The 26,590-nt window shown below is 43.3% G+C and overlaps 2 protein-coding genes across 3 annotated transcripts; one reads left to right on the top strand and one right to left on the bottom strand.

The window, feature by feature from the left end:
• Nucleotides 1-2,282: 2,282 nt before the first annotated feature.
• On the bottom strand, nucleotides 2,283-7,369 carry LOC310909852 (uncharacterized protein). The gene is made up of 5 exons (XM_083862131.1): nucleotides 7,293-7,369; nucleotides 5,673-5,828; nucleotides 4,093-4,221; nucleotides 3,855-3,992; nucleotides 2,283-3,621 (listed from the first exon to the last, which is right to left on the bottom strand). Exons 1-5 carry the CDS (start codon nucleotides 7,365-7,367, stop codon nucleotides 3,532-3,534), a joined length of 588 nt encoding a protein of 195 aa, XP_083718257.1. The 5' UTR covers nucleotides 7,368-7,369; the 3' UTR covers nucleotides 2,283-3,531.
• A 124-nt stretch (nucleotides 7,370-7,493) lies between these two features.
• Nucleotides 7,494-12,391, top strand: BBS12 (Bardet-Biedl syndrome 12). Of its 2 annotated transcripts, none has more exons than XM_083862129.1 (2): nucleotides 7,494-7,590; nucleotides 9,031-12,391. In XM_083862129.1, the coding sequence occupies exon 2, from the start codon at nucleotides 9,047-9,049 to the stop codon at nucleotides 11,192-11,194; it is 2,148 nt and encodes a 715-aa protein (XP_083718255.1). In that variant the 5' UTR covers nucleotides 7,494-7,590; nucleotides 9,031-9,046; the 3' UTR covers nucleotides 11,195-12,391. The 2 variants fall into 2 exon arrangements, with proteins under 2 accessions (XP_083718255.1, XP_083718256.1); XM_083862130.1 differs by lacking the exon at nucleotides 7,494-7,590 and adding an exon at nucleotides 7,753-8,781.
• Nucleotides 12,392-26,590: the final 14,199 nt, after the last annotated feature.

The raw sequence follows: 26,590 nt of genomic DNA, 5'->3' as shown, positions 1-26,590 counted from the left end.
CTTGAGCAATTTCAAGTTCAGTAATTAGTGGCAGCCAGGACTGCAAAGAGTTCAAGAGCTATAGGTTTAGGTCCCCACGAGGCTATTGGAGTTATGCCACATCCCTAAAGCTCAACACACTCACCTTGGGGACAAGAGTCTAATTCTCAAATCCTTGTTCCTCTTGACTCGAAGCAAGGACACGATTCCAGCTTTCCCACACCCCAAGGGAGGGCCACAAGCATCCTGCAGCGAGCCTGGTTCTGTGTCTCTGCTGGAACTGGTTCCATTTGATAGCAGTATTCCCAAAGGGAGAAAACAACTCTACGGAGTGGTCAGAGCACTCGGGGGGACTGTGTGAAAGGCGAGTTGAGATCTCTGCTCTCCTGAGAGAGTGCCTGCAAGTATTGATAGAGAGTGGGAGTTTCAGAAAGTGTGGTTTGGGGGTTTAGCTTTGAACAACTGACTAATAATTACAGTGTTTTGCACAATGGGTTGTGAGAGAAGCCTTGAGTTCTTCCTTTCAGAGAAAATAATTCTGCGTCCAACCACGTACTTCAAGCCCGGTCTGGATGATGTTTGTGTGCCCACTTTCCCTCGTCACTGAAAGCCACAGCGGAGGCAAAGGAGCATCAAAGCCTCGCTCACCTCACACGTCAGTAACTGGATGCCCTCTAGCGAGGCTACCACGCTCTCAGATCTGTTGTACTGAGAGGTGTGACAAAAAGCTGGCTTTGCAGCCTTATCCCCTGAGGCTGCCTTTCCTCAAGTGGCCAAGGCTCATCTCAGCCTCTAGACGGAGCAGTGTGCTGCCCTGTGCCCTGCTCAAAATCCCCTTATGCTATCCGGGGGCATTTAAAAGCAACTGTAGTGTGGCAACATTTGATTTAATTCAGTGAGGAGGTTTCCAAGGAATTAATATTTAACATTTCAAATGCTTGGTGTGAATTCGCCAGGCAGTTTGCAGGATGTGAGAGTAAAACTGTAAATTACCAATTTAAATATTTTAATATTAAATGCCTCATCAGTTTATGGAACTATTTGGGCTCTGTTAGTAACACTCCTGGCATGTGAATGTGCACAAATATTTCCTGTGTTCCTTCCCCCATCCTCTTTTAAATGCCAAGATTAGGTGTACCTGAAAAGAAGCCTTTTTTCTTCTGCAATGTTAGAAGCCAATCCTGCGCTCATTGCTCTGAAAACAAACTCACACCTAATGAAGTGAGAGCACAGCACTCATTGGCAGTTACTTGGGTCTTTTTCCCTAAAGCCAGCTGAAGATTTGCCTTAGTGTGGGACTGGCACGATTGTGGGACTGTACTGTGGGTCTGAGAAATGATGCAGAACTTAGAAGCTGCATGTGGGAGATTAAAATTGCCATGCAATTGTCATATTTTGGAATATAACTTGGAAGCAATTTTTTTTTTCTCTTGAACTACTTTGTATTTTACTAAAAGCCTGGCACTTTTTCATTTCAAAACATATCTCATTAGAAGACATTTGCAATATTATCTCCCAAGCAGCTGTTTATTGCCCTTACCAATGCTTTGATATTTAGGTTGTTTGCCAGACACAAACTGCAGTTCCACTTTCCTTTCTGTACAGTATCTACCTAGAAGGAACACTCAGAGTGAAAACCAGGCTTTGCGGATGGTGCAGAGGAAGGATCTCAGCTGGGTGCACACAATGAATGTCTGAATTGCAGCCACCTAAGGGGAATCTGCAGATGACAGGTAAGGATAAGGAGGATGCAAAGGATGGGGTTCATAGCCAGCTGCCAGGCTGAAGTGCGGATGATTTCCCTCACTATCCTGCAAAATAAAGCACCACCTTGCAAGTTTTGTGCTCATTCAGACATTGCTTGACATTCCAGACTTCAGAGATTAATGGGCAAGCCAGAAATAACATTTCACCGTTGCAGTACACAGGGCAGGGACGATTGTGTGGCTTTTTCCTACTTTAAGGGCAGTTGATGGCATTAGAACAGGAAGAGAGAAGTGACATGCATCATAGGTAAACCAGAGTCATCAATCTCTTCCTGTGGCAGCACAAAAAAAGTACAGTCACTCTAATAGGCTCTGGGATTCCCCATAATCAACTAGAACTTCAAATTTCCCTTTCTGAATGTATGTGGTTAGTACTAGAAACTTTTAATCAGCAGAGTGGAAGAGGAATTACGTGACAGACAATTCCTCTCTTAGAAAGAAGAGATAAATGAAAGTGAAAATGTGCTCCGTGAACCATTAAAGACTTTAAAATAATTAAGAAAAATAGAGAATAAGCACAAAAAACTTCTTGACTTGCAAACCAGTTTTATTTCACACGTAATACAAAGTTAAGACATTTAAAAACACTTACAATACTCTAGATTACATCTACAGCCATCATGTTAGCAGGGGGACTTCTTGGGCCTCTGGAGCTTTACAGGATTTGAAAGTTTTAAAGCCGATTGTCTATAAAGGATAAACCCTCCTGCAGAGCCACATAATCAGATAGCAGGCTGTGTGTCACTGTTCTATAATTCAGAAGAAATCAGTAAGTCCTGGATTGACAGTAGATGCAAAAAATACTAAAGAAAATGAAGGTACTCCTAAAAAAAAAACCTCAAAACCTGTGATGTGTGAAATGGATTTGGACTGCATGGATCTAAATATATCCAATGTTCCACAGATGTCCATGGTGAGCTACTTTTTCAGTTCAGATGCAAATCCTCTCTGCAATGTAACTGTCAACAAGACAAAATTTACTCTAGTGCACCATGGAACTGAACTTTTTGGGTACCTGAAATCCTGGAGTAACAGCAGCTCTGTAATGTCTGGGGAGTAAGAACAATGGCACAAGGTGTTGCCTGGTTATAAACAATAAACTTTGGTCACCCAAGCAGGTTACATTCAAGTTTCATTCTGGGTTCAGGTGGTCAGATAAACACAAGAACATCTATGGATGGCACACAACTCCAAAGGGAGAACCAAATCTACATTTGCTTTCCATTAAATCAAAAAACAACTTGCCATGGAAAATGGTGTTTCATACAGAAATACAGACAAATATGCAACTCATTTTAGAGTCTTTCATGGAAATAAACAACAGGAGACAAATACCAAAAGATAACCTAAAAAACCTGCAAAGGAATAGAAAATACTGTGCTTGTCCCTTCATTCAGCAGCCTTAGGAAAGGCAAAGTAGCCTTTCCCAGCAGTAGTGGGAATCTTCACATCTCAAGTGAAGTATCTTTTAGTTAAACAGTAAAACACAGTGGTTTTTATCCAAAATGGCAATCAGGGAAGTTGTTATGGTGGAGGGGAAGGGACCTTGCTTTGCAGGCTCAGTTCATCCTTCCTTTTGACTTCTGCAGTATCTCATTTTGGCTCAGTTTTGGGTACTGCAGCCCTCCTTCCCCAGTTATCTTCCTTGAAAAAGAGAAACAAACCAAAAAAATCTGTCCTTTCAGACTTTATTCACATGGCAGGAAATATGCAGGAGGCACAAGCCCAGTTTTTAAGCCTTTTCCAGGTTATCTTTTGGACCAGCTGTATAGCAAGGCAACAAATATCAGTATAAGCTAGTTTTCTTCATGATTCTCAAAAATTCTTGCTCACTTACTTCCCCATCTCCATCTCGATCAGCTTCATCAATCATTTCCTACAAAACACAGTGTACATTTCATCAGGCACTGGACTCTAAACACTAGACAGTCCACTCATTGAAACAACAATAAATCAGAGGCACTTCATGTGAAAACAACTATGCATTTGACTGCTTTTCATATTTCTGACCTCTCAGCCCTTTTGGTATAGGACTAAACTCCCACACAACCCCAGGAGCTAAGGAATGGTCTGGACCTGTTAGAAAAGCTCTGGCAAACCAGAATTTACCTGAAGTTCTTCATCTGTTAAATTTTCTCCCAGCTCCTTGGCAACCCTTTTCAAGTTTTTGAATGAAATTTTTCCTGTGCCATCATCATCAAATAATCTGAAAGCTTTCAGGATTTCTTCTTTTGAATCCTTTTCACTCTAAACCAAGAGTAAAGCACACATTAATCACAAAACCCCTGACACTGAAATGTTCCTTTTTTCTTATGCTGCCACAAGAATTTCTGCTGAAAATTCCTACCATTTTTTGTGTCATCATAGCCAAAAAGTCTTCGAAGTTGATGGTGCCACTTCCTTCCTTGTCAATGTCTGCTATCATCTTCTTGATCTCTTCCTTCTTTGGCTCAAAGCCCAAGGCACGCATCGCAACCTGTGCAAAAACGGCAAAACCAATTCTGTCAGGAGGCCACCAGAATTTTGCTGTGAGAGCTGAGCAAAAGCCTGTTTCATCTCCTTGTCCAGAACTGCAGTCACAGCTCACTGCCATGAAAACACCTTGGTGTCCTTTACCATCTTCTATCATCTGCCTGAACAAAAATAGTGTAGGTTTGATACTCTTAAGATATCGTTTTTCCTATATGGTAGTGAATATCCATAGTTTATATCAGGCAGAGGTAACTCATTGTCCTGGGTTGCAGTGTAGGATGTACACAAAGTATTTATTCTATCATCATCTTCATGAACTTTTGAAACCAGGCGGGCTAGTGTTTTTTCCAAGCCCCTGCCTTTGGGGTGTCTTCTGCTAATGGCCCATTAACGCCTGGCCCATGACTCACAGGTAACTCCCTCCAGGGGTTATCTCTGTTTAATGAGCCATCAAGGACCCACTTCACAACTCCTCATCCCATTGTGAGATGCTCTGCCCAGGGGGAGGAGCCAAGCATTCTCACCTGGATATAAGCTGGTATGTGGGACAGTGCAAGCAGCCCTGACCCACTGGATTCCCAGAGGACCAGGGCTACCAGACCTTTCTATAGGATCACTCCTTCAGGAAGACCATCTCATCTGGACTGCTTCCACTATCCTGCTCAGGTTGTATTCTGACTCTGTCAGTGGTCCTTTGTGTTATCGCATTTATTTTATTTTTACCTTTTTACCTTTTTTCTTATTAAATTATATTTCTGACTTGGAGCCTCTCACTCGTTTTGTTTTCAAACCACGACACTCATGTTTCCAGGTTACAGATGAAGAGTGTATGTGAGAAACCAAGGTAAAGGAGCTAATTAAATTTAAAGTGTTCACACTTAGCAGAAAATCAAACACATAAAATCACAGAGAGACAAACTGAGAATCATCTTCCCCCTTGTATGCAAGTGCACACACACTGCCTGAATTGTTACTAAAACACAATTCAGATCTCCGTTTTGTTCTTTTTTAAATTAAAAATGAGATAACTTTTGGATTACATATATGCAAATATGGTTGTAACTTTCCTGAATGCATGCAAAACCTGTGTTTACTTCTCAGGAGAAGAAAATATTTGATATTTGGATACTCATCCCAGAACAACAAAAATCCACTTCCCAGGAACAAGCACCTTAGTTTAATCATGAAACCTGAAAGTGTTTATTTTCTCTAATGCTCAGCTATTCAAAGCTGTCAGATTTAAGAAGCCACACAGTAGAGAAGCCTGTCTACTGTGAAGCATTACATGCACAGTGCACCCCAAATTCAGTCATGACAATAAGGCCATTACTCTTCTCTGCACTCCAAAACTGTTTTTAAATAGGGTTGGACAAACATAAAAAGCAGCTACAGTTTTGAGATCAAAGATATTTTCATCTCAGAGGAAAAAAGAAGAAAGAAAAAAAGTTTGAAAACCTTCAGTTCTTTTATGTCAATGCTTCCAGATCCATCAGTGTCGAACAGATCAAAAGCTTCTCTGATCTCCTGCTTTTGCTCTTCTGTAAGTTCAGGTTTCAAGCCACTTTTCTTCCTCTGGGCTGTACCTAGGCCAGGTTTTCTGTAGTTGGATGCCTTCAGAAAGTGAAGGGAGAGGACAGATAAGAAACAGTGCACTCCAGGGCAAATACACTAAATTAGAAATTACAACATTAACGTGTAGCAGAGGTGACAGACACTCCTTGCTGCAAGTGGTAGACATGGACTCTCTATGTCAATTACCTTAGGTTATTGTAAAAAGAAATAAAAGAGATTTTTTTTCTTGGGGAATGCAGATTTGTGCTTCCTGATTTCAACTGAAAGGTTATCAATTGAAGGAATAATGCCAGAAAAACAGGTGGGCAGCCTAAAAATGAACACTCTACTGAGGTGACCACAAGCCTCTGCACCTCCTGCCTGTTGCCTTTCCTGCAGGTTTACCTGAAAAATAGGAATACAACACCCTCACAGCTAAAGAGGGTGGTTGCTTTGGATCTTTGGCTGTAAAAGAGACTCAAAATCAGCTCCTCCTGTGGGGGAAAAGTTTAAAGGGAGCTGTGTGGCTCCAGGCTGCCTGTCCATGGAGTAGATGTGGGAGCAGTGAGATCAACACACAATCTGTCCCGTAAGGAGAACTAATCTGCTTGTGGTGAGCTGGGGCATCATTATCCAGGTCATTTCCAGGACCTTTCCTGCCTTTGGTGTAAGCCAGTGCAGTATAATCCCCCCTGCCCCACCTCTGAAACAGGAAAAGTGCCTTCCTCAAGGATAGATTTGTTTTTAAATCAGAAGCAGACAGATTTTCCTTCTGCAGTCTTGGCTCTGCACAGAATCGTGGAAGGAAAGGCAGCCCCTCCCACCTCCAGCTTCAACCGGTTGGGCTTTATAAAAGTAAATAAAACAAGCACAGAGCAAGGGATTTGTCACCTAGCTACTGCTGACCAGTCTCTTGCCTGTGCCGAACTGTTAGTATTTTTTAGTGCTGGGATCTCTCTTTTAACTCAGAGAGATTTCCATTTTCTTGTATTTGTTAATGAAATTTCGTTTTTCAGCGTGATTTGTCCCTCCCAGGTTGGGCAAAGCCACTTGTCTGGCTCACTCCTGACTTCCTTCTGCTATTAACACACCTATCAGACTTTCACTCTTTATACCTCGCTCAGGGAAGAAGACACACACACAAGACCCTTTCCCTGGCTACGGAGACTTTACTGTTCCATTTATTTCACACCCGAATTGTGCAAATCAAATCCCTTCCAGGTTCCACCTCCCCGGGCCTGGCCGGGGCCATTCCAACAACACCGCGGGGGGGCGGGGGCGGGCCAACTCTGTGCCAAAAAGAACCAGGGACGCCGACATATTTTGCCAATCCCGGTGTTTTTCCGGGAGTGTTTTGGAAGGGGGGGTGGGGGGTGGGCTCTGTATGAGGTAACCGAGCAGCAGCGAGGGCCTGGGCAGGGCTGGAACCTGAAGGGGGTTTGCACAGCCCACGGTGTCGGCGGGAGGGGCTCGAGGGAGGCGGCGGTGGGAAGGGGAGCCCGCGGCGGGGCAGAGCGCGCTCACCATCCGGCCGGGAATGCCGCTCCGGGATGGGATGGGACGGGACGGGAGCTCCGCGCCGCCGCGCGCCACCCACATGCGCCGCCCGCCCGCTCGCCCAATCAGCGGGCGCAACCACCGCGGGAACCCGCCCCCCCGGTGGTGCCGGCCAATGGCGGCGCGGCGTGGCCCGTGATGGACGGCTGAGGGAGCGCGAGGGGTGGGCCCGCCCGCGGGGCCCCTGAGGGAGCGGCGGCCGTGTCCAGGCAACTCCGTGTCTGTCCGGGGAAGCGCCGGGAGCGCCGGGAGCGCGGCCCCGCCGGTGAGACACCCGCACCGGCCCGCCGGGCACCCTCCGGCACACAGGAAGCGGCCAGGCCGCCCCCAGTGCAGTTCCGGTGTGTCCGCTCCGGGCGGCTTCCCCCCGGCCCGTGTGGGGCGGGCGGGCCGGGCCGCGCTTCCTTTCCCCGGCAATACTGCGGCGTTAGATTCCTTTCCCCAGCAATACTGCGACATTATTTTCCTTTCCCTCGCGATACTACGACATTATATTCCTTTCCCTCGCGATACTGCGACGTTATATTCCTTTCCCCAGCGATACTGCGACGTTATAGTCAAGTGGATTGTGTCAAGTGGATAGGGGGAAAAATAATAATAAAAAATCCTTATGGATTTGGAATAGCTACGCAAAGGGGCGTTGAAGGAGCTGGAACAAATGATGTGAATAAATTCCTGAAGGGAACTCACAGGAATGATGGGGCAGGGGTATTTACGAGGGCATGTAGTGACGGGGCAAGGGAGGATGGGTTCAAAATGATAGACAGGTGATTTAGATTGGATGTTAGGAAGAAAGTCTGGATTGCTGGAACAGGCTGCCCAGAAAAGTTGTGGATGCCCCATCCCTGGAAGTGGCCAAGGCCAGGTTGGATGTGGCTCTGAGCCACCTGGTCTGGTGGAAGGTGTCCCTGCCCTTGGCAGAGGGGTTGAAACTGGATGAGTTTTAAGGTCCCTCCACACCCAGACCATTCTGTGATTTGAATCTGAGCATTAGAGGTTCTCAGGGTTCTTAATTCTTGGTGTGTATAGTTATTTAAAAAGGTAGTTTAATCTTAATGCATGTGATCTGCTATGGGACCACAGTGTGGAAGAGATTTTGAGGGAAAGGGGATTTCTTTTTGGTGTGCTAAGAATGAATAGTTGGCCAAAACCTTAAAGTCTGGGCAGTTTGTTGTTATGAAGAAGTGGGATTGCTTTTATTTTGCTTAATGAAGTATTCATGCATGCTGATTGGACTAAACAGAATTTGGAATAAAATATGTTTTTCCAGGCTTGAAGGTTAAAGTCAGTGGCATGGCTGTTGTTACCAAGAAGGATATGCACAGAGCTCTTGAGTTTTGCAAGTAATTTGTCCATTCTGCTCTAATGAACATCTGCCCTAAGTAAGACAACTGAAATTCCAGACACCAGGGCAAGAGGGAGGTGGTAGTTCCACACAGCCTGTACTGCTGGAAGTGTAAGAAACCATGGGGATTAACAGTTCTTTACTATCAGCCAGCCAAAAACAATTCCATGGCATTTTAACAGTGCTCCATTTCAGCAACTGTGCATGTTGATTTCTCATGATAAGTGCACAGGAAGAAGCTGTGCACTTTTCCTCTGCTTCATACCGAGGAAAGCTGTGTTCAGGGCTAGACTATTAAATTAATTTTTGGTGATTTGTGCTGTGAGGATGGGGCAGTAATTTGTGATCTGTTGTTCCCAGATGCTGCCCACTGCCCATGGCTTTCAGGGATGCGAATGCCAGGAGACACATTGGACTCCAGCAACTCTCTTCCTTAGCATCCACTGGGAGAACATTCCTAGGGCCAATGAAATTACATAAATTCATTGTGGATGAAATCACTAACCAGAGCTCGTTGATTTGTTCTGCTGCCAGACTGATTGGAAGTTTGGATTTGACAAACGCTGCTGGGCAGCTTCTTAATGAAACTATTCAGGCTCAGAACAAGGAGTTTAAGACTGGGGTGAGCACCCTGTTGTTCCTGGTTGGAGTGTGGAGCAGTGCTGTGGTGGAGTGCCTCCAGCAGAACATTCCTGTTCCAGCAATAGTGTCCCTGATGTCTGAGGGGCTGAGCTCTTGCTGTGAGAGAATCCAGTGTCTTCAAATCCCAATACCTGATGTCAAGAGAGAGCTGTGTTCCAGCAGAGTTAGGCCAAAGGCTTTTGAAAGCAAAACTGGCCAAGCTGGATGTGATGGTCTTACAAATCCTTGGAATTTGCCGTGTTTTCAGAGAGATTTTTCTGCAACAGAAGAAGCAATTCCAATAAATTCTTGCTCCCATCAAGGAGATGACTGTAATTTTAAGAAGTGCCAAGTTTCACCCTTGGCTGGCTTTGGTTCAGCAAAACCAGCTTTGGCTTCTGTTGTCAAAGCAGTGGGTGACAAAAGTCCACCTGTGCTGTCTGGCAGGGGTGTCCCTGCATCCAGCTGTCTCACACGGAAGTTAACGCACAGCAGACACTTCAGCACTCCCGGGAAAAGCCGTTTTTCAAGCCAGCAAGGTAATTTTCAGCCATACTGGGATGGGATGGGACCATCAGCAGATCTGTGTGGATGTTGTGGTTTGGGACACCTGGCGGTGGCTCTGAGCCACGGAAACCAGACCAGCGTCAAACTGCTACAAAGTATCGCTGCTCATCAGCAGGAGAGAGCAGAGTGCCGTGGCTCTTCCCAGATTAACGTCGCAGGGATTGCGACGTGCTGTGTGCTGGGCCTGCCTGAGAGCTACTCCTGTGTCTCCCCGGGCTTTGTCACATTGGTGTCACCAGAGCAAGCCACGGTCATCAAACACTTTGCAGACAAAACTCTCCGGGTTCTGCTAGTGGACGGTGACCTCACGGAGCAGTACCGACACCTTGGGTTTAACAGACCACGAAATGTAAGGACCATATTGGAGCATCCCAATCCACAGGGAGGCAGGGCAGGAGATACGTGGCTGAGAAGAATGTTGGATATTCTGATGAGCTTTGAAGTAAACCTGGTTTTGGTCAAAGGAAACGTGTGCGAAGACTTCATGGAAAGGTCCGTGTCCAGCGGGATACTGGTAATCGGCTGCGTGGCTCGGGATGTGCTGCGTGCCTTTGGGGCGGCCACTGGTGCCCAGGCGGTGACATACCTGAGCCAGCTGGACGCCTCCTGTGTCGGGAATGGGGCCCAGGCGGAGCTTTGGAAGGCTCGCGATGGGCGCGCCCTGGATCTGGGCGAGCTGATTCCGGCGCGGATCGGCGCGGGAGGCATCGACCTGCTGACGGTCGTGCTCACCACGGCCCTGCCCTCCAAGGCACAGCTCCTCGAGGAGCAGTTCTGGACTCTGCTCTATCGGCTCCATCACGCCCTGAAGGACGGGAAGGTTTTCCCCGGGGGCGGGGCGGTGGAGCTCTTGTGCCTCAGCCACATCCAGGCGCTCGCGGAGCAGCCCGGGCCACCGGGAAACGACAAAGCCATGAGGGAGCTTCCCAGTCCTTGGCTGGCGGAGTATAAATCCATTGTGCTGCAGGCACTGGGAAGTGGCTGGAAGCGGTACCTCTCCATGCTCCTGTGTAACACCGCCAGGGCCAGCTCGGAGCTGGAAGCGGGCACATTGGTGGATCACCACCTCCAGACAGCAGCGGCCTGTGGCTCTCCCTCAGCTTATATTTTGGAAGAGTTTAGGAGAGGTGGAGTGCTCAGGAGTGGCTCTGATCCCTTCCCTGACCAGGTCACAGATGTAAAGGTTTGTGATAATGTTGCAGCCAAGACAGAGGCATGGAGGAGAGCTCTGGACCTGGTGCTGCTGGTGCTTCAAACTGATGCTGAAATTATCACAGGCTCCAGAAGGAGTCAGATCCTGAATTCACCTATGTCCAATGAATTTATGTTTTTATAGGATTTTCAGGATTTGTAAGTCCATGAGTCAGTGGGAGAAGCCTGGGTGCAACCTGCAGGTCTTTATAAAGCAAACACTGAGAATGAAAATTTTAGAGTGTAAGTCCAGAAGTCAGAATGAGGGACAATCACCAGGTAATATCTTCTTTCTAGGAATAGGAACTAAATAACAAACAAAAACCATTTGTGGGCTTATCTCCAACCCATGCCATGCATTTCCTGTTAATGGTATTGCCTGTATGGATGTCTACTAATGTTGTCTGAAGAGAGGTGGAAATGTCTTACATAATATTGATGTACTTGTGTTAAATGAAAGAATATACTGTAATTATTGATTAATACCTTGGTTTTAATTTTTGTACATTGCAAACATAAGAGTTAAAATAATGTATGTTGCATTTTATACTGAGAGATTGTATGAAAAGATTCTATTTTTTCATATTTATGTGGTCCATACATCTCTGATTTCACAATATATACCCTCTGGAATTTTTCTGGTTTTGACCAATCCAGGCTGAATCTTTCCTTTTTGGTATTCCAGACTGGACGCATCTCTGTGCAAAATTCTCTTTTACATTGCCAGCTGGATTTTTAGATCATTTCCATGGGGTCTTTCAGCTCTCCTTGCAGAAGGGAAAATGTTGCTGTAAGTTTTAGGTGTTGGCCGACAACTGGGAACGAATCTATCCTGGTGATTGAGGCACGGCATTTTTGCTGTGTTACAGCACTGATGGTTTGAAAGCTGGGCACTGCAGAGCTGGCACTTCATTGCAAGAGAGAGGAGTGTAGCTATGGAGATATTTTTTTCTGAACTTGGCATTCTGAGTCACACTGAAAGTGAAATGTCTCACCAGTCTGGTGAAAATAGAATGGAAAACGAATGGAAAAGGTGATGCTAAAGAGGATCTTTGCATTCAAGAGCTTTCTCATTAAAATGCTCATGGCTGGCAGCGCAGATAATGAAATTCATGCACAAATAAAGTTTAGATACTTATTGGGGGTATCTTGTATTAGAGTCATGTTACATCTCTGACCTGAAACTAAATATTCTGGTTTTCTGTCAGATCCCAGAATTTGGTGGATTTTGGCAAAATACTGTAGGGGTTTATTATTTTAATTTAGAATGGTGGTTCCTAGCAGCATAAGGATCTCATTAGATTACAGCTTTGATCATCCTGCAATTATATTTTCATTATTAACCAGTTGGCAAATGGATGTGTGGCTGCTTGGCCACACTTTTGATGGACCAAGGTGTGAGAGAGAAAGAATCTGGTAGATCAAAAGGGGGCTGTTAATGAGGATTAAATGGAAACACAACATATAAATAAATACAAACTGACTCTGCTGCTCTGCAAGTGTTTGCAGCTCATGTTTGGCTTTACACTGTTTTTCTCGAGCCTCCTGTGCTGAGCATTGCATAACCCCTGTTCACAGGAAAAGATCCACTTGGACTTTATTTGAATAATAGAGTGAAGCGTGTTATGGAAAATCTGAAGACAGGAATTGTATTGAGGTGGTCCAACATCTATTTATGGGACTCTTAGACACTGGGAGCTGACGCACCAAATGTTGAGAAAGTCCAAAATGATGTAATTTTTCCAATCAGGCTTTTAAAAAGCACATAATGATATATTTAAATGTTGTGGTGCCAAAACCAGGACAAGAGGTTTTCAAAAAAGCTGTCAGACATTAATTTTTGATTAATTAATGCCTGTTTTCTACAGGCCAACGAAATGAAACAATTTATAAACTAGGTAGATCCTGTATCCTGGGTTACTTATAATTTTCCCTTTGATATGCACAGAAGATTACCATGCAAGCTCTCCTCAAGGCATCCTCTCCTGCAATTTGGAACACACCAATCTGGTGTGGCTCACTCAGCTTCAGATCCCCTAAAGCTCCCTGCACCATGGAATGGAGATCCTGTCCCTGTCTGCCACGGTGCTCGGCACAGAAACAATTTCAACATCTGCCATGGGCGATTTCAGCTCCTGCCAGGCAGAGACTCCTCCTCTGCACACAAAGGCTGTTTGTGCAGAGCATGGTGTGATGGCAGAGCTAAGCTTCTACATGTGATGTGCTTGGGAAATGGCTGAGATTTCAGGGAGTTGGCACATCCTGCTCCCCGCTGGAATCAAGTCCCAGTCAGGTCCCTTTTTCCCTTGCATCCCTGTATCATCATTCTCAGTTCACTCCACCTTCTGCTTAGGGCTGATGGCACTGCATTTCGTATTTCTCTAAAACAAATTTTTAGGCCTCTGGTCCATGAGGATTTCCTGAAACATCATAGAGGTTTTCTTAATCTTAGCAATCAGACCCTTGTCCCTAGCTGAGCCAGCCTGGAGGGCACAGCCACCTGCAAAGTCTGTCCCTGTAAGGGACATAGACCAGTGATCAGTGGCTGTCAGGAGGCACCTGAGGGTTTTCCTGCTCCCAGGTGTGCTGAAAACATGAGCTGGGAAATGTAGGAGACTGTGTGTGCCTACAGCAGTCCCCAGGTAGGCAAAGGACTCTGGGAAGGTGAGGACAAAACTGTTAAGACTGTTTGTTTGCACTGAACTCCTTTAGATATCCCAGGCCAGGGCTGATGGAGAGGCTGGGAGAACATTTTCCTTGTTTTTTTTTTTAGAGGAGAGAGGTGGAGAGGGTAGTTGAATCTGGGAGAAAAGTTATGGAGTGACAAGAGATTTTCAGCTCTGCTCACAAGGATGAGGCGACTGGCAGGCCTGAGTCATCCCATTGGTCACACTGCCAGCAAAAATTCATTCTGAAGAGTGGGAAGAGCTGACCTTCTTCCATGCAAGGCAGGTTGGCTTCCCATAACCAACTCAGGCAGGAGATCTACAGGAGCTGAACCAACTTCACCAGGTATCAAGTGAATTAAATGTCTTTTAACTAATTTTTTTTAAAAAATTAATCTTTTTGTGTGCAAACTCTATAAAACTCCTGTGTAAACTCCCTGTTATATGAAAGTGCCAAACTCAAATGGGGCTGAGCTGCTGCTTCAAGGAAGGACTTTGTGTTCTGGAGCCAGCTGAGATGCCAGGATTGCTGTGACAACAGGCACTTCTGAGACCTGATGATCTGTTTTACCCTGTTTTATCCCTCTCTCTCTGTAGATCAGGAATCCTTTTGAGATAATTCCACACCAGCACAGGCAGAGCATAGTTTGTATGACATAACTTGGAAAAATCTAAACATTACAAATTTAATTCTGCCACTTGCTACCAGCATTGTTGCATTAATTAACCATTTATTGCCAAGCTGCAGGACCAAGACCTTTCTTTTCTAACCAAGCATGACTGGATCTGCAGCCTTAAAGGACTTTTTCGTTACAGATAATGTTCCTTCAAGAACTAATGTCCACAGTGATGACCCCAGCCCAGGTGACAGAAGAGGGAGAACAGCTCAGGTGCCTGCACAAACCAGAGACTGGGTTTGATGCTGAATAGCAGGAGGAAGAAAAGAGCGCACCCCTCTGTCTGTTTTGGCTTCCTACCTGTTTATTCTGCTCATAATACCCATTTCTGTAGATTTTCACAAAGCACCCACAGTGGTGCTCCTGATAATTTCAGTGTTGGTTTGCTGTGAGTATTGGGGTTCAGCTTTTGCATTGTGTCCCCAGTAGGGACGGGCACTTTGGGGCAGAGATGCAGAATGGAAGGACAGAGTAGTTGCCCGATTTCTCCTTCCACATGAGGCCCTGGATGACCCCTGGGGAGTGGCTTCATGTCACGTTTGATCCAAGCCTGAGTTCCCCAGCACCATCCCCAGCAGCCATGTGTTCCTGTGGTGAGATGTGTTTGGGAGGAGTCTTTCTCAGAGGGTGGAAAGAAAGCCTGGGCCATGATCATGCACAGATGGTGAAAGAGCTCAAGAGAAGGGGGAGAAACCAAGGGCTGTATTTGGTTTCCCTGCCTAGCAGAGATTCAAAACAAATAACTGTTCAGTTCAAAAGGAATTCTTTCCCTGGGGACCAAGTGCTACTCCAAACAATAGGATTCTTTTTTCATTATTGCAGGAGTAGTAAAGATAGCATGTCATTTTTATTTAGAAGTAATGGGAAGATTTGCCCCGACTGTTTTATTCCAGCTGAAATCAGTAGGCTGGGGTTTAGTGCTATTCACAACTTTTGTGCACTGTGTTGTGAGACCAAATATTTAACCAGCATTGCAGATTTGGAGAGATGATTAAAGAAACCACAGATGGTGAACTTACTTATTTCCAAGATGTAATGTGGATCACTGTTTTCACTGACTACACTTCAAAACAAAACCAAACAACAAGAACTTCCTATTTATTAGGACTGGAGAGCCAGGATAACCCCAGAGGAGTTGTATAAAATAAATTTGATTTATATATATATGTATATTCACACATTCTGGAGCAGAACAGTTTCTCAATCAGCAACATTAATCTACAGTGTAGTCATACAATTCTGAACTGATTCATGTCCTGTTAATGTCAAAGAAAACCATCAAAATGCCTCTTTTTTTAGAATAGCTATCTATTATTGGGTTTTTTGTTTTGTTTTGTTTTGTTTTGTTTTTTTCAAAAGAGCCTTGTAGAAAAAGGATCCCTCCAGTAAACTGAAAGGAACTGTGTCTTGTTTGGGGTATTAATTCCTGTATTCCATCTGCTGCTCCCTGCATTTGTAGTTCTGCCTATGAGTCAGAGCTCCAGGATAAACCTGTACCAGTTTTGGGGGAAGTGAGCACAATTCCACATTATGTAATTCCATATTGGTATAATGTCTTTGATTCCCTACAGTGATCAACTGGTACACCTGCAGCAGTACAGATATGTTGATTAGATCAGATTAATTAACTGGCAAAGCCCTGCTAATATAAAATTATTGCAGGTCCCTGAGTATTCTTTGCTCCAAGGTAAGAGGCAGTCATTGCTCAGTACCTCTCACTGCCCTTCATCTCTTGGTTTATGTGAGCACTGTTTAAATAACCACTCCAACCATCCCACCCAAACTGCAGTGCAAGGGTGCTTGCTTTCTGGAGCTGGGACACTGTTGCTGATGGCTGCCAGAAACTAGGAATCTTGGATGTCATTGGCACTAAGAGAGCTTTACTGGAAGTGAAGCCCAAATATCTCTTTGTTTATCTGAAGTACCAGGCAGTTCATTTGAAGAATGGTCATTTATTGTGACCCTGGGCTGTGCAATTATTTAGGCTCATAATTGACATCTCAAACACAAGAGCAGTGCTGTGAAAAAGCAACAGAGAATTGCCAAATGTCAGAGCAGTAATTGCTATGCACGGAGTCATTGTGGCTAATTTGAGAACTGCTCTCACAGCTCAGCTCCAGTATTGGATACTCGGGAGTGTTTCCCAGCAGAGCTTGAGGAGGACCTGCAGCCTCCCAGATTCCTCTCACAGCCATTCATAAGGCCAGTGAAACTGTGGGAGAAGACAGAAGTTCCAAGGCCAGGAGAAGCTGGAGGAAATCCAGTGTCCCTTATTTGTTCACATCTCATTATTAAACAGACTTCTTACTATTAAAGTACTGAAGAAAGGCCTTCCAAAAATACAGGAGCTAATTTAAAATATTTTTGTCTGTGCCAAGAGGTCCTGCTTGAATTAACTGTGTTTGAATTAACAGTGTTTGCTCACCTTGAATGGGAATTCCCAGATGTTTTTGCTGATGTGTTTGTGTGACAAGATGTAATTTCCCCGATATGTTACCCTCAGGAGATTGGAGGGGAAGGGGAAATCACACTTGGGTCCTGAATTAATATAGGGACCAATCCCTTTCTCATTAAATACATCAGTGAAGTTTCCATGGCTTTGGAGAGTTGGTCCCTGAGAAACTGAATTTTGCAAAACCATGATTGTTCTTCTTCCCTCTTCTAAATAGTGGCAAAGGGTGACTTTTGGATATTTCTTAATGGCAGGAAACATAAAATTGAAGACTGCAAATGATGAGGAGTGCAACCTTCATTAAAAGACACTCTCAGATGAACCTCTGATAAGCTGTGGTAGCAATAACCATTGATTAGGGATGACATGGAAAACATTTCTTTCAGAGGTGCAATAGGTTGGGCCATGCTATCCACAAAAGAATTTGATGAGGTTTAGAAGCCCAGCATTCCTAGGTTAAGGGATGCCTCCTGAAGGGAATGTCACTTAGGAAGAACAGTCAGCTTTGGAAACAGGTAAATTCAGGTCTGTGGAACTGTTTCTTATCTTAAAACTGCAAACTCCGTAGAGAAGAAACTCTTTACTTTGTTCATATGTTATGTAACAAAATGAGGCCTCGGATAATGATCAGGAGTCAGAATTGTTGTAGGAATGAAGGAGTGTTTGATGTCATCAAAGATTTGGTTGCTTCGCTTTGAAAGAAATTTCCCTGATTTGCAAAGCTGATGAAACTGATGGAATTTCTCTAAAAGCCTTCTAACTCAGCCATACACAATTCCCACAAGTCTGAACTCCCTAAGGATAATATCAGAGTAACTCTTGCAGAGTGATAGTAAACTTTGACGGTGAACACAGTAGTTCTCTTTTGGACTGTAAGGTGAAGATTAAGGCACAGCAGTTACAATGTGCCAAGCAGAGCTCTGAGTAGTCCTACAACACAGTGCAAACTCAGTGGAGCTGAACCATTCCTCTACATCCGAGCTGGCAGGATGGAAGGAATGTTGTCTTTTCAAATGCCTGGGAAATGAAGTGAGTCCACAGTATAGGGGTGGAGGGGTTGGAGTTTCACTAATTCTTTTTAACATCTCATTGAAAGAATTCCTCATAATCTGCAGTAGTTTCCTTTGCATGCCATCTCTTTATGGTTTTAATATTAGTCTCCAGGGTTGAGTCTCTATCTGTTTGTCTTGGTCTGACAAAAATGCTGGAAGTTGCCCTTTGTCATGTTTCCTGTATTGCTGATGCAGTGCTGGGTCAGGCAGATTTGTAGCAATGGTTTTAATATTGCAAGCAAAAAATGAACAGACTTTATTGCTGCAGGTTTGAGGAAAATCCTTCCTTCTCCTCTTTGGTTTAGTTTGGGTTGTTTTGGTTGTGGTTTATTTTTTTAAGTGAAAACTTAAAATGCTTTTTTAGAATTGTGCTTTCATCTGTGTCTCTCTTCCCCTGCTCTGTTTGCTCTTGAGTCCCCAAAATTAGCAAGAGTAATGTTCTAGTTTGCAGTGCAGTAGGAAAGAATAACTTGGCTTTCTAAAATGTAATAAACAGTGCAAGACCTGGAACAAGTACAAAACCTTCAGACAAGGTGAAAGCCCCCAGAAGAATACCTCTATTCAAAAATGTCTGGGGATGTCTGCAAATACTGCCAGTAGCTTAAGTCTTGTCCTTTTCCTTTCCAAACATGTCTATTAGGTTTTCCTTTAAAAATACCTACTGTATCCCTGAACTCTTCCATGCTCCCAGTCAAAGGAGGTAGTATTTCCTTTAGACCAGTTGATTCATACATAAAATAAAAGCTGCAAGACATTATTTTGGTCTTGGTTGTTTCCCTCTTGTGATATTGATGGAAAACAGTCTCTTTGAAACACTCAAGCTTTAAAACCACCAGTCATCTCTAGCTATTGAGGGTTATCTGGCTCAACATCTCAGGAATTCCATGGGGCTCGAATCCAGTTCTACCTGACCTGATCCAGCTCTGTTTAAAATGTCCCTTATCCTCTCTGTGCTATACAGCAAATCTACAAATCTGTACACTGCACTTCATTTCTTCATTGTGTTTTAGTTTTGAATGGAACTATGATCTTCCTTTCTCTTGTTTTTTTTTTTACAACAAAATTCCTGCTTTGCAGACAGGGCAAAAAGGTTTTATTTTGTGTAGGAAGGTCAGCTACAGACTTACCTTTCCACAATACCTGTAGGTTAAATCAGTGATGATAAAGCCCTTACATCACACAGTCTGTTCTGTACCTGTGTCTAAATGCACATGAGATGACTTAGAATAATATACCTAGCAGATCAGGGTAATTTGTTCATTAAATATGAGCTTTGTCATTATTTTGGGGTCAAATATGATGGAGTGAGAGACTGTGTGTTAGTTAATGTGCCATCTGTTCCACCTGGGTGACACTCATCTCTTTGAGGGTGTCTGTCCCAAGCAGAGGCTAATTTTGTAGCTGTGCTGTTGCCAGCAGCCTGAGAAGGATTCTTTGTGGCATTTATTTACTTCTTTTTATTTGCCTTAAAATCACGGCTGATTACGGCCTGAGTTTCTCTTTGTGGTCAAATGAGAACAACAGTGAATACTCCACTGAAATTTAACTTGCTGAGAAGGAGCCATAAGTGGCCTAAGATTTATCCTTGGATTGTTTTACTGTGTCACCATCTTTTATTAGCTAGTAATTTCCTGTTCATCAATGACAAAGCAGTCAAACGGCACATCCTCTGCAGTGGAGGTTGTCCCTACATGAGTAGCTTTTTGTATTTAAAGTCCAGGCAAGAGAGAATTCTTCTTAGGCGTAAAAAAATGTGCGTGGAAGGAAGAGATTAATATTAAGATGATGGCCTCATCATCTGATTTGGCCTCTTAAATCCTTCTGGGAAGTGCCAGGTCCAGAAATTCTCCCAATTAATTTTCCTACAATCCCCTCTGTATTCTGCTTCTAACAAAGTCCTGTGAGAACGACTGCAACAGATGAGAAAATTAACTGAGATTTGAATCAGATTTGAAATGGGCAGGAAAGTGAGGGGCTGAAAGCCAAGCTCCACAACATCCTCAAATATGGAATATTTGGGATCAAGAGCCCAGTGTTTGCTTCTGAGAACTAGGGCTGCTTGTGATTCGCTGCAATCAATCAGGATCTTGTAGTCCCATCAAAGAAATGTCACTGGGAATGAAGTGCATGGAAGGGAGAGCCACCCTGGAGGCTTGTCCCAGCTGTGGCTGGGACCCCCTTCCTGCTGTTACCTGAGTTATCTGGAAAAGCCACGCTGGGGAATAGCATTAATCCATTTTTTGCTGCTGTTGTTTTGTTTGGGTTTTTTAGTGAGTTGATTAGCAGAGGTTGGCTACAGTTAATAGTGAGGATACCTGTGAGAACCATGTGACCTGCTCAGACGTAATTCTGAAGGCATTAATTACATATTGCTGAAATTTCAAACCATAATTGCAGATCAATGTTATGTTGCAGCCTTTGAAGTAATCTGAAGCAGAAGAAATTTTAGAGACAAGCAACCACTTGAAGCCTAAAACTGTTCTATTGTCATTATTGCTCTTGGTTTTCATTTTTAAATCTTGCAATTAGTGTTCTTAAAAAAAGAATAAATAAAGCAAAAGGCAAATACAGACCATGTGTGAAACAGAAAGAAATTGTTAAAAGCTGCATCCACGAGGATCTCTGGGAAGAGTGCCACAACACAACTAAGCATTCAGCCAGCATGATATAATTACAAATTAAACATCTCTAAAACAAAATCCAAATTGAAAATAAAAATTCATTCTGCTTCTTTCTTTGTGGTAGAGGATCATATTAATCTCAGTTCTAGAAATTACCACCTATTCTCCTGCAAACTGCAAGGTCTGTAGGGTCTGCCTGCCCTCCACAGGTGGGGTTTTTTGGAGGGGGCACCTCATGGGGCATTGCTCAAATCCATGTTTCAGTCAAGAGACTGAGTTCAGGAGGATTTAGAGCAAGTGTGGAGCTTGCAGTGGTTTTTAGAGCTCTGACACAAGGGCAGGTAATGACATTCTGTATTCATGGCAAATAAAACATGTCTCTTGTTCCAGGAGGTGGCTTTTTCAGCTCATATCAACTGGATTCATTTAAATAAAGGGCCACTGACAATGATGTGTTGAGACAATCATTTTGCACTTAACTACAACACAGTCTCCAATATGTTCTCATTTCTTGTTTTTATCTAAAAGGAACATTTTGCTGGTTTAAGCCAGACTGGATCTGATGGCTCTTGGGACATGCCTGAGGTAAAAGTGCTTTCAGCAAAGTCATCTAAATATTTGTAATGCCAACTTATGTTATCGTTTACTGCCGTATTTACAAGAGGAACAAATGGAAACTTTAGTCCTTGAAAAAGAAAAGCCAGTAGAAGAATTCTGTAAATTAATGAAATGGATGATGACACAATATTTTAAATTATTGCTGAACAATTTTGTAATTTAAAACAGAGTCTTTTTTCCTAGGCATGCCCTGCCTTTCACAGAAAAGTCTTACCTTTGGTTTTAGAGATTAGATCTGTATGTTAAATAGATCTGTCCTCTCCATCAAAACCAGAAGTATTCCTAAGAACTGAAGATGAGTGTAATGAAACAAAAATCTCCAGAATCAAATTTCTCCACGAAGATCAGATTATTCCTGAGACTGAATAAACAGATTAGTTTCTCAGGGAAGTTCAAAGTAGCTGCAAGAAAATGGTTTGACATATCAGGCACAAAATAGTATAACAAACACAGCACAGTTTTTGGAACCTTCCTATTTTACACCAAAAGAAAAATCCTCTACCTCATATATATAATTCTAAAGAAATAATCAGTTATTAAGATGTTTGGAATAGGAAAAACTGAATTTCCTGCTTTGAAGAGGAGCATGAACCAATGGCTTTTAAGGGAAGGCTCATCAGAGTTTCCTTTAGACATTTGAAGCCAATGAAGATGTCCTTGGTAAAAACAAGTATTGCAATAAATGTAAAAATTCAAGCTTTTTTGCTTCCTGATCCAATGCTTTGTTTTTCCCTTATGACACTGTTGTAGAAATAAGAAACCATGTATTTCATTGTGAATTTCTTTACTTGGTTTTGGAACTTCAACTTTTCTTAGATTTTTCAATACCTCTGAAGGGAGGTGACTTAGTTTCAGAATTCTGTTTGATGTGCATTGTAAGCTTTACTCTGGTCACAGAGGCTCCTGTTCTTGATTGCAATTACCACCAGGGTATTCCTTTAACAGAGAGTTTGTGTGGGGAAGTAATTGCCATTATTTATATCCAGTCTGTTCATCTACTTCACTTCTCAGCCTGTCTCATGTCCTAGGTATGTTAAATCAGGAAGTCTCAGCACTGCCATCATCTGATCTGTGCTTCCTGGCTTTCTGCCATCTGAGAAACCATTCCCTGGACAAAGTACTTTCTGGAATAAGGCTCCTGTGCCTCATGGGATAAAGATGAGCAGCAGCAGCCCAGAGCTGTTGTGTTTAGTCAACTTAAAATGACAGCTGCTGTTAATAACAATTAGAACCCATTAAAACCAAGTCCATTGGTGGTTCTTATGAAGTTAATATCTGCTTGCACATCACTATTTAATTGATGTACAGACTGTCAAGTAGACAACAACAACATTGACTGGAGAGACACTATAAATCCAGCTGACTTGCCTCATTTTCAATCCTCCAGAGACTGCTGACAAAAACATTGAGATTCTCCCCCCTCCACTGAATAAGAAATGCTGAGTAAAAGGATACTACATAAATTGGTTGACATTTGGAGTGGACTAGCTAATTCTCATTGCCTCGTGTGTGGTGACTGTGTGTGTATGTGCACATGTGCCTGGTATTATCAATGAGCTCCCTGCCTACTCCTCTCTGCTCCCAGCAGAGAATGTTGAGGGTTACGTAAGAGACAGTCTAGGAAAACATCCCAACCATTTGGAATTTACTCTCGGCACTAACCTCTTTCCTCCATTGTGTCATGCACTTAAAAAGAAAATATTTTGTTTAGTGGCGTGACAGGGATGTGTCTCATCTGAAAAAATGAGGTCTGTCTGTCATGGGGAGGGAGTTGGGTGTACCAAAATTGACTTTTGCTAGCTTCTGCTTTCCATGGTCTGTGGCTGCAGTCCCTGGAGTCAAAAATCTCTTCTTTCTCTAACAGCTGGGAGTTGAAGATCAACAGGGGCCATCATGCAGCAAAGGGAAATAAAAATGAGCTATTAGGGCTGTATCTTTACCCTAGTGGCAGCTGCTTCTGGGGAAGGGCCAGTAGCAGGTGCTGTGTGTGCAAACATTTCTGACTAATTATTTCCCTTGAAAAATAACAAAAAGTAATATTATGAGATTATGGTCAGTGAAGATGGGATCATTCCTAGTTTGAACGCATTGATGTGAAAATCATAAAACGCATTCCAGTGAAAGGGCATTTCATCAGGAATATCACTTGTTTGTTATGTTTAACCCTCCTCTGGGCTGTGCTCATTCTGAAGGCAGCTTCATAGTCCTGCAAATTTGTAGAGTTTTATCCAACAAGTTTTGGTTGGCCTGTCTTAAAACACCAGAAGCACATGCCAATATATTTTTCTTATACTACTTTGGAACAGTGCAGTGTTACTTTATTATATGTGATTTTTCTCTTGTGGCTCAGAACCTTAATCCTGATTCCACTCAAATTTCATAGCAAAGATCTTAGTAATATTTGTGTTTTCTTTTAAAAGTGGTTGGGGGTCAGACCTCTAGGCCCTGCCTCTGCTTTGTAATGTTCTGCTTTGAATTTCTTAAATATTGTGCTCTTGATCCTTTGCAGGTTGAAATGAATGAGAGTTCAGCTCCATACAACAGAGCAGGAATTACAGCTAAATCCCTCCCAGCACCACTGCTTTTCATATGCTGAAATCAATAGATGGGATTCAGACAGGAGGTAAGCAAATGCAACTGCTTTGTTTAGGCTCATTTGTACCACGTCTGGATTCTGGCCACTTCCATCCAGTCTCCTATGATAATTACATACAGTTTGTTCCAGTCTTTTCATCCCATTGCTTACAATGCTTATGATTTGTCTTTCTTGCATGCAACCATCCTGGAATAAAGACTTGTGTCTGAGAGGTAATGGAATTGTTTTTTCAATTATCCCCTGTGGGATAATCCAAACATCATAATATAAACTAAGCTCTTTTTTGGAAGATGATACACAAAGCTCATGTAAAGAAACTGAAATAAGAATAAAGACTATTCAGTGCTGATGTATTTTGTGTGTGAGTGGAAGAACAAAGGTACCCTGCTTCACTCCTCCTAACAACCAAACCTATTCACCTCTGTCTCCTAACATAGGATATAGCAACACACAAGCTGCAACTTTTTTCTCAGGCCACTAGGAATTTGGTGTTGTGTCTTGGGCATGTGGCAGCCAAAAAGCATTTGTTTATCCCTTCATAATTTTCAGGGGCCTCTTTTCCTTCCTCTTTTCAGAAAAATTACTTCCATCTGCTAAGTACAGTTGCGTTTGAAAAACAAAAAAAGTTGGCTAAAGTTACAAATTATGCTTTTTACTTTCTTTTTTACGCAAATCACTTCTTCATTATTTCTGTCACATTTTCACTCTGTTGCCCTTATTGCACGTCCTAGACCCAGGCAGTTTCACACATGTGATGCATGGAGCCAGGACTTCTAGTGAGAGCTGGCTGGGAACTCAAATGTCTTAAAAACAATGGCTGCCATCATCACTTCAAAGAATCCAACAGATTTTTAAGGGATTTGGACTGAGGCCTGAACTGACTCCAGAGTGCTGAGATGCTTTATTGGTGCCTAATTTGGAGAGCATGGGAGATGTCTGGGATCAACTGTTGAAAATGGCAGGCAACATAGGGAAAGCCTAAAACATTAATTTCTCTAGAAGCTTATGCTCAGGGTATTGAAGGTGAGAGTGTAATGAAGACTGACAGGAAAGGTCTGTCATCAAGCTAACAACTCCAGTGACAGGAATTTAATTGTAGTAATCTCCTAAGCTTGAAAAAATTTGAAACAGAGCTCCCAATAGGTCCAGTTGACCCCTGAAACACTAACTGTGTGTGCCTGGCAGGCGAGTGGCACTGGCCCAGGTGCACTAAATGAGGAATCAGGTTGGTTCAGAATAATAGCTGAACTAATTGTTCAATAAAATCACAGCTTTATTAGATGATTAACCTAACTTTTTATTTCTTATAGGCTCTGGAGAAAACATGCATTGGCAGTAACTCATTCCTCACTTGCCACTTCTTCCTGCTCTCCTGCCCTGAGCTCTTGAGTTTTGCTATAATATTTATAACTGTCTCATCTATTTGCCTTTATAGAGAATGGAATCATCTAGAAACCAGAGAATAGCACACAATATAGATGGAGAAAAGCAGGAAAGGGATTGTCTCTAGTGCTTATAGAAAAAAAAAATACATAAGGAAAGGCTTTTTTTAAACTTCCCTAAGTAAATTCTTCAGGCTGTACTCAGGTTGTACTCGCTTTCTTCCCCTTCAGAATTTCTGAAAGATCTGAATTCTGCTGAAGATCACAGTTCTCTGCTGCTCCATTCTGTTCTCCATTCCTCAGCCACATCTGGGAAAGGTATTTATTCTCATCCATGTCTCTGTGGTGAAACTGGCCACTAGGAATAACCCCAGTGTTCCATAAATAACTCTGCTCAATAATAAATTTGTGCATGAGGTCATATTCTTAACCTGAAAATAAATAGCTAAATAGTTAAAAAAGGTCCAAAAAAGAAACAAGCAGTTTATAAGGAAGAAAGGAGAACTCTACTTCAGCAACTAATGATGCCTTATGGGCTACTTGGTGCCACTGTAAGAAGAAGGTTAGCACAAATAATTGTCCTTGAAAGTCACCTCTGCAAATATCTTTAATAAAAATGAAGTAGTTGGCATGGCACTGGTGTCACCTTATAGTGTCTGGGGTTGTGGCAAGAGACCTGTTATTGAAAATTACAGGAATTGTTCAGCACGAAGTGAAGTCATTTGATGCAGGAGCATAGAGGCTCTTTTACACTTTTCTTGGGAACACACAAGTGCTGTAGGTAAGAGTATTTCAATACCTTCATAAGGCATCTGTGTGCACTAAAAATACCATCTGGAGATGGCTGCCAAAGTAGTCAGTGAGAGGTGCAATTTGAAGGGTGTGAGTAAAAAGTGGTGTTACCATAAATTCTGCGCCAGTAGGTGAGGTAGCCTGGAGGTATATCCTGTGCACATCCTGTTCTTCCTTTCATAGTCAGCCCTGGGATTGATATCCCTGCTGACTGTGCATCCAGCCTTTCTCTTGCATGGTGTCCCCACCTCCTCTTGCTTTGAGAGGCAGCATCATGGTAGCTTTAGGGGAGCCAGGAAAGACAATGGGAAGTAAAAACCTCAAAGGAATGCTTCATCACTCTCTTCTTGCCTGTCCTCAAATCATCCTAGAGCTTTTTTTTTTTTTTTTTTTTTTTTTTTTTTTTTTTTTTTTTTTTACATCAGTAAAAGCAAGGAAGGATGTTGGCTCTTAACTCCTCAAGCGCTACTTAATTCGAGCACAGCTTGGCCAGCAGCGTCTCCTCCATGGGCTGCCTTGGCAGCGCCCTCCTGGCCGTGTGTGGACACGCAGGGAGCTGCTGCAGGAGCCGAGCCTCGGGAGCCAGGCTCTGGCAAGGCTGCAGCTCCCCGGGATCCCAGAGGTGACAGATGACACGGTGCTCCCCGCAGGCCCACACAGCTGGGCTGAGTGACTAACCCTGGCT

The sequence above is a fragment of the Zosterops lateralis genome, assembly GCF_965231275.1.
Source record: "Zosterops lateralis genome assembly, chromosome: 5".
In the NCBI taxonomy this organism is placed as follows: Eukaryota; Metazoa; Chordata; class Aves; order Passeriformes; family Zosteropidae; genus Zosterops; species Zosterops lateralis.
This window is presented reverse-complemented; position numbering and strand designations above follow the sequence as displayed.

Coding starts and splice junctions, on each gene's coding strand:
- BBS12 (XM_083862129.1), top strand. CDS start 9,047: ATGGCTTTCAGGGATGCGAATGCCAGGAGACACATTGGACTCCAGCAA.
- LOC310909852 (XM_083862131.1), bottom strand. CDS start 7,367: ATGTGGGTGGCGCGCGGCGGCGCGGAGCTCCCGTCCCGTCCCATCCCA. Junction 4,222..5,672: donor TTGACATAAAAGAACTGAAG/GTTTTCAAACTT, acceptor GTTTTTGCACAG/GTTGCGATGCGTGCCTTGGG. Junction 3,622..3,854: donor TAACAGATGAAGAACTTCAG/GTAAATTCTGGT, acceptor TGTGTTTTGTAG/GAAATGATTGATGAAGCTGA.